The 7334-nt window shown below is 37.6% G+C and overlaps 1 protein-coding gene across 1 annotated transcript in view; it reads left to right on the forward strand.

The window, feature by feature from the left end:
- Acbd6 (acyl-CoA binding domain containing 6) overlaps window positions 1-6815 on the forward strand; it is a 203583-nt gene extending 196768 nt beyond the window's left edge. The window contains exon 8 of the mRNA XM_023703621.1: window positions 6529-6815. Within this exon, the coding sequence (XP_023559389.1) occupies window positions 6529-6683 (155 nt within the window). The 3' untranslated portion in view covers window positions 6684-6815. The remainder of the gene's footprint in view (window positions 1-6528) is intronic.
- The last annotated feature ends 519 nt before the right edge of the window (window positions 6816-7334 follow it).

Below are 7334 nucleotides of genomic sequence, written 5' to 3' on the forward strand. Positions count from 1 at the left end.
AAGGGAAAGGGAAAGGGAAAGGAAAGGAAAGAAAAAAAGAGAAGAAAACAAAACATATCAAAGCAGGGACCGGGTTCTATCCTCTGACTATATGCCATGCTGGCCCCTCCCCACAGACACACTGAGCCCGACAGAGTCTGAACATGGTGGCACATGCCTATAATCCCATTGCTGGGGAGGCTGAAAACAGGAGGATCACTGAGTCTGATCTGTGTAGTGAGACCCTATACAAATACATAAATTTAAAAAAAATCAAGGGCCACAGAGATAGCTCAGCAGTCTAAGTGCCTGCCTAGGCAAGTTCAAGGACCTGGGTTCAATCCCAGGTACCATATGCCATGCAGATCCCATCCTGGGTGTGCCAAGCTGGCTACCAAGACCGGGTGTGGTAGGGCACACCAGTAATTGCAGTACTGAGGAGGCTGAAACAGGAGGATCACTTGGAGTCTGTGCTGCATAGTGAGACCCTGTACCAAATTTAAAAGAAAAAAAAATCAAGCAATTTCTAAAGAAATCACAAAAAAGGTAGACAAATAAATGACAAATGTAATACAGAAGTTGAGTGGAGTAAGAAAGTTCAGCATTTTGAATAGGCATTACAGAAAAAAATAATCAAAACGTGGATTATATCTACTGATTATTTCCTGAAGTGATAACATTGAGATATTCATATTCAATAATTATGAAATCTGATCACAATAACCTAAAGTATTCATCTAGTGAAACATCATATAGCAGTGAAAATGAAATACAACCATAGGCAGCTACTTGGAATAATCTCACAAACACACTGGGAAGCTCAGTAGCTGGACACAAAAGAGTACATACAAGATGCTTCCCTTATATGAACAGAGGAGCTGAACATGCTGATGCACACCTGTAGTCTCAGCTTTCTGGGAGGCTAAAGCAAACGGATTGCAAATTCAAGCTCACTCAAAGCAAATTAGCAAGACTGTCTCAAAATGAAAAAAGGGCTGAGGATTGTAGCTTAGTGCAAAAATTCTAGGTTCAATCTGCACTACTCCAAAAATACGAATGAATGAATGAATGAATGAATGAATGAATGAATGAATGACCATAGCATTAGTAGATAGTAGATAGGATAATGATTACTTTGGAGGAAGTGGGCAGGTTCCAACTGGAGGGGGTTATCTTGCAAGGGTGTTTCTGATATTCTAATAATGATCCTATTCTTGATCATCTAGGTACTAGTAACATGGAGAATTTATATATGTGACTTTTGTACTCTTGTATGTATTTTATAAATAAAAAGTTTGTTTATAAATATAAATACAAAATAGTTTATTAAAGCTAATAAAAAGTTTATACACAGAAGTATCCTACGTTAGACAGAGATAAGGTGGTGCTATTACTGTTCTCTTTTTTTTTTTTTTAAATCATTTATTTATTTATTTGGTACAGAGTCTTTTTATTTTAATTTTATTTATTTATGTGTGTGTGGCCAGCTCAGCCCACCTGGGGGCGGGGCTGGCTGGCATGTGGTGCTGGGGGATTGAACCGCGGTCCCTGTGCTTTGCTAAGCTTGTTCTAAGTAGGTGCTTTAGACCACTGAGCCATCTCACCAGCCCCTACTGTTCTCTTTTGATAATCCTTCCAACAGATACCTGAACCTGGATATTATTTTTCCCTGCTGTAGATGCAGGCTGCAGGCTAGGGGGATGGTGGTGTGGCCCTGATAGGGCTGTTCAGGCTGTGGCTGGCAGAGCCAAGGTACGTGGCAGGGCTTCTGCTTGCACACCCACTCCTTTTCATAACTTCATAAGTAACTGTAGTTCTGAATTCTCTTAAAATACACAATATCATGTGGAAAATAATGTTTTATAGAAGTAAAATAGAGGAAAATCCTTTATTTTAAAGAATACTTTTCAAGCCTATAAGTAAACGCGTGTATCTCTGTGTGTGCTTTTATATTATTATATCATGTCAGAGGTCTGACATTACAAATATATAAAACATTCAGAAATGTTATGTAAAAATATTTTAAGTTTAATTACTTTTAGAGTGATTCATTTTCAATTTATATATTATATCGCTGGGCTTTTGCCAGTTTTTGAGGTGGTTAAAACAGTCTTGTATCTAATAGTACTACTGTAGTTATCATTTATTAAGTACTTATTATATTCCAGAGAATCCTCTACGCATATTTCATTTATTTAATCCCTTAATATTAGTTATCCTTTTATTTAGTAAGTTTTCAGTAGCTATTATAGATTTTATTTTATTGAAGTACCCTTAACCTATTTTTGAAACTTTTATAAAACTGTAAGTATGGTTAAATCCATTGAATGCAGACAGTATTAGGGAGGTCTTTGGGGGCTTAGCTATTATTTTTTATGAATTACTATCCAGCTTGACAGCTGTCCTTGTGTTGACAGCTCTTGTGATTATAGCAGTTGTCAAACTCCATCTTTAAGCAGGTTGTAAATCCTGGCTTCTTCCGATTAAAACTGGGTCAGAGCCAATCACAGGTTAACTAGAGGCCAGTATTCTACTACTGTATGCCCTCCTTAGTTCATCCTGAATGCTCTTTGTCTAGCAGCATATTAAAATCCTTGTTTGCCTATATTTTATCTGAGTGTTTTGAGTCTTCAGATACTGCTCATCTTATTATTTTTGTGATTAAACATGGTCTTTGCTGAAGAGTATATCAGTATAATTGTGGTCTTCCTTACAAATGACCTGTTAGCCTTCCCCTCCTCTTCCTCCGCTGGGAATACTAATATCATTGCATGTGTGTCTCCCTGGGGAAATCAAGGCTTTTCCTTGCACGTGTAGTCATGTGATTGCAAAGTGGGCAGGCTTTGTATCCTCATGAGCCCTCAGTCTTCCACGCAAAGCACCATCTGCTCTATTCCTTCCATGCTGTTACAGGGCAGTGGGAGGAGACATTAGAGTGAAAATAAATAAAATAAAAAAGAAAGAAATTCATCATCAAAACCCTGAGGATTAATGGAGTCAGAAGGCTCACTGCTCTGAATGAAAATTCATCTTCACCTGTGCCGGTGTCAGGGCTGCCTCTATGGCACTTGACAAATAGAGGCTCCCAGAGTACCATAAATTCAGCAACAGTTCTAGTCCCTATAGTCTTGCTCAAGCTTTTCCAGGATGGGCCTGTGAGTGTTTTTGTGTTTCCCAGCACATTATGGGCACCAGTATACCCCTTCATTAACTTCGTAAAATATTAGCACTCTCCTTGTCCTTCTCTCATCTTTCCCTTTAGTCTGAAGGGGTAGGCAGCTTACACACTTCGAAAGATGACTCTTCTCTACAAATTTACTTTACTGAAAAAGCTAAGGGCGTGGAAATCAATTACTCAAATTTAAACAAATTCTAAGTTCTCAGCATTTGTGCTACATGGAGAGGAGAATAGAAGAAAAGAGAAAAGAAAGACAGGGAGTGAGAGAAACAAAGGAAAAAAAAACGAAGGAAGGAGTGAGGAAGGAAGGAGGGAAAGGAAAGAGGGAGGGAGGACGATGATCAGATGGCCAAGTAGCTCACCATCTAATGGGGTACCAAGTGTATTTCTTCAACAGCTATTTATTGAGCATCTTATATATGCCATTCTCCCACAGACACTGCAGGTGTACTGTGACAATAAATTCAGCTGTCTGCAAAGGAAGGACCCCTTTCCTTTAAGTCAGTCTTGTTTCCTTTTTTTTCCCTCTGCTATAATTTCCTGATTGTATATATCTTTGCATTAAGTCTGGACTTGTTATTAAAATTTTGTTTATATGGATACCACATTCCTTACTCTGAAGTAGTACTGCCTTGGAACTCTTAAATTCCAAATTTAAAACTTATTTATAGTTACACTTGAGCTAAAATTACAGTCACATCTGCCAAGTCAGCAAATTGCCCAGTAGCATTTTCTTACTTGGTTGGCTATAGTCTTCTAGATGTAGAATTTAAAATTTTAAGCTCTGTTACTGGGTTGGTACCCATGGTTTTATCATATCTCACTGGGATTTCATCATACAGCATACATAAAATCAATGCCCCTTTGCCTGGACAAGCCATCATTTGAATTTTCAGTGATAGCACACATCCACTTAGCCCTGATATTAAGTATTGGGTTAAATTTGCACTAAGTATGGTGTGATAGATTATGTTGGTTATTTTATTAAAATACGAATTTATACCCTGGGGAGTTTGTTCTTCCGATACTACTAAAAACGTCCAAATTTAAAATTTAACTAAGTGTTCCTCACCATGATGTGAGAGCTGTGGTATAAAGGCTAAGTGGTTACTGCTCAAAATATAGTTGTTATGTAGCAGATTCTTTACAGGATCGATCCCTTCTCACAGCTACTTGATACTAGGAAATGTACCCTTAGCTTTCTTCTTTCTTACAAGAGGATGTTCCTCCATGTGAGTCTAATTTAATATACAGTGATTCATGGTTAAACTCTTCAGAAACTTAAAATAAAAATTTTGATTAAAATTATTTTGGGAGTCAATTTTAAATTCTTAATGTAAGAGATGAGTTGAGATGTAGCTCAGTGGTAGAGGTAGAACATGTGCCTAACATATGTGAGACTCGGGGTTCATCTAGTACCACCAAAAAAGATATAAAAGATTCTCAAAGGGATGTTATAATCGTAAATGCTTTCTGTAACCTACAATGCCAAATTTTCATCCAATGTAGCTACCCCAATATATATGTTGACAAATCTAAAGGGAAGTTAGTTCCCTTGTTCTGGTGCTCCTCAGTGCTTAGTGTTGTCATAGTTTTTAGTTTTTATAAATCTAGTAAGTATGAAATGTTACTGCTTGATTTTAATTTTTATTTCTCAGGTTACTAATATGATTGCTCTCATCCGATTATTAAACCTGTGTTGTCAGTTTTGCCATAAATCAAGTATATATATATATATATATATATATATATATATATGCAAAATAGATGGCTCTTTGTTGATCTGTTTGTATATCCTGGGGCTAAACCATGTAACATGATAGCATTATAAGAAGTTTTATTATCTATAGGCCTCTCCACCCAATGATTTAGACTTATCTGTAGCATCCATTAGTGCCATTTTTTTTTAATTCAATAGAGGGTGTTTTATTTGCCAGTACATTTTTTTCTTTTTTACATTTACAACTTATTTATCCATTTATTTACTCACTTACTTATTGCAGTACTAGGGGTTGAATCCAGGGCCTTCTCACTGATCCACATGCTTTTTATTTTGAAACAAAGTCTCACTAAGTTGCTGTATTGCACAGGCTGGGCTCAGTTTATAAATTTTAAAATTTATAAATTTTAGTTAAAGGTCTGTGACTTTCTGGATGTTGTGGAGCTGCTGCTCCAGTCTAGTGCTGACCCAACTCTCTGGGACATATACCTCTGCCCAAAGACAAAGCATAATGTTTTCTTTGACACTTAAAAGCTTTTAGCATTTGGATATGGTCTGCATGCCTGTCATTCTGAAATGTAGATGAAAGTAAAATAGATACTTACTGTATCTTTTATTATTTGTCTTCACTTTATCCTTAAAGAATAGGGTGGGTGGTAAAGCAAAAAAATTGTCTGTGTGTGTCTTTTAGGCAATCAAAAAGGTAAATTTTGGGGGCCGGCCAGATATCTCAGTGGACTAAAGCTCCTGTTTAGGCAGAGCGCAGCACTGGCCTGGGTTCAATCCCAGGTGTGCTGTGCCAGCCCCGCCCCCAGTGCACACTGAGACAGCAATTAAGACTGGGCTTGGTGGTCCATGCCTATAATCCCAGCCCTTGGGAGGCTGAAAACAGGAGGATCACTACGAGTGCGATCTGTGTAGTGAGACCCAGTAGACCCTGTACTAAATACAGAAAAAAAAAAGAAAGAAAGGTAAAGTTTATTTTCCTAGGCTTTGTTCTGCAAATATGGGATCCATGACTAAGGTTCACCTGATTCTAATGGTCCTTGGTACTTCTGCAGGTATTATACTATGCTTTCTGGATAGGCACTGCCCTGGACTGTGAAATACTGCTGCTTTTCTTGGATTTAAATGAACATGGAATTCTATTGAGATGTACCTTGGGGGAATCAGTGTTCTATGGGATTATCCTGGAGAAATGCTGTCTTTGGTAGATTCCCTCCTATAGATCTCATTTCTGCTGTTGAAACAAAATGAATCTGTTTCTTTTTACAACAGCCTGCTGAGTAAAGCTAAATAGTCATTCTAGTTACCTTTCAGTAGATTACCAAATGTTTTATATTTTGGGGGACATATTGGTATTGTTTCTCTTTATTTGTCAGTTATGACAAAATATGTCTTATTGTATAGTGTGTATAATAAATGATTCCATATGTACTTAATTGATTATTTAGTGAATGAAAATGGACCCTTTAAAAAAAAAAAAAGAAAGAATCCAGCATCATGCACAGTTCTCCTTACAGAACCTAATCATCCTTCAGTCTTTATAAAATTGTTCACTGTGCAGTATTCACCAGCACTTGCCTTTCTTAATGGAGCATTTTCTTTGTCTTATAGTAAACTTATTTTTATGTGTCAATTTTCCTTACAGCTGCTGCCTGTGAGTTTTTGGACATTGTGGAGTTGCTTCTCCAGTCTGGTGCTGACCCAGCTCTCCGGGACCAAGATGGCTGTGTGCCAGAAGAGGTGACAGGCTGCAAAGCCGTTTCTTTGGTGCTGCAGCGGCACATAGCTAGCAAGGCTTAATCAAAGCCCTGGGAAACCATTCTAATATAGGACAGGGCTTCAAGGATGAAAGAAAGCTGCAGAAATAATACTTCTTTCACCAGTCATCTTTGGTATGCATTGGCTAATAAAATCAGTCGTGAGGATCTGGGATTTTGAAGTGTCAGCAATTCATTCTACATGCATACATTCTGAGAAGTACAGTTTTGGTGATGAACATGTATACTGTGCATAATATAATCCAATTCTGCCAAGCGTGCTCTGAAATTTATCACTGTTCTAGAAGGTGGGGAGAGGAGACAGATCATATTTCACAGTATTAAACATGGCTGTCTTGTAGAAAACATGCAGAAGCAAAATGTGCACAATAGCACTGCCGTTACAAAGAAAGTTTCATGAAATCCTAGTGCTCAGATCAAATGACCCTGTAATATTATCTAGGAAGCTAAAATGTTTATTCTTTCGTCAGACAAAATTGGAAAGATGAGAAAGAAGGGAAATCCTAAAAAGCCAAAAGAAGGGCAGAATTTTGTCAGATTAGGATAGCAAAGCATGGCAACAGCCAAAATTACTGGAAACCTAAACCCCAAACATTTGAGGAAATTATTCAGTGACCTTAATCTAAGATTGAAACACAGTTTCTGGAGAATTCACCAGTTAGGTCAGGATGCC

Source organism: Octodon degus, unplaced genomic scaffold (assembly GCF_000260255.1).
Source record: "Octodon degus isolate 3935 unplaced genomic scaffold, OctDeg1.0 scaffold00176, whole genome shotgun sequence".
In the NCBI taxonomy this organism is placed as follows: domain Eukaryota; kingdom Metazoa; phylum Chordata; class Mammalia; order Rodentia; family Octodontidae; genus Octodon; species Octodon degus.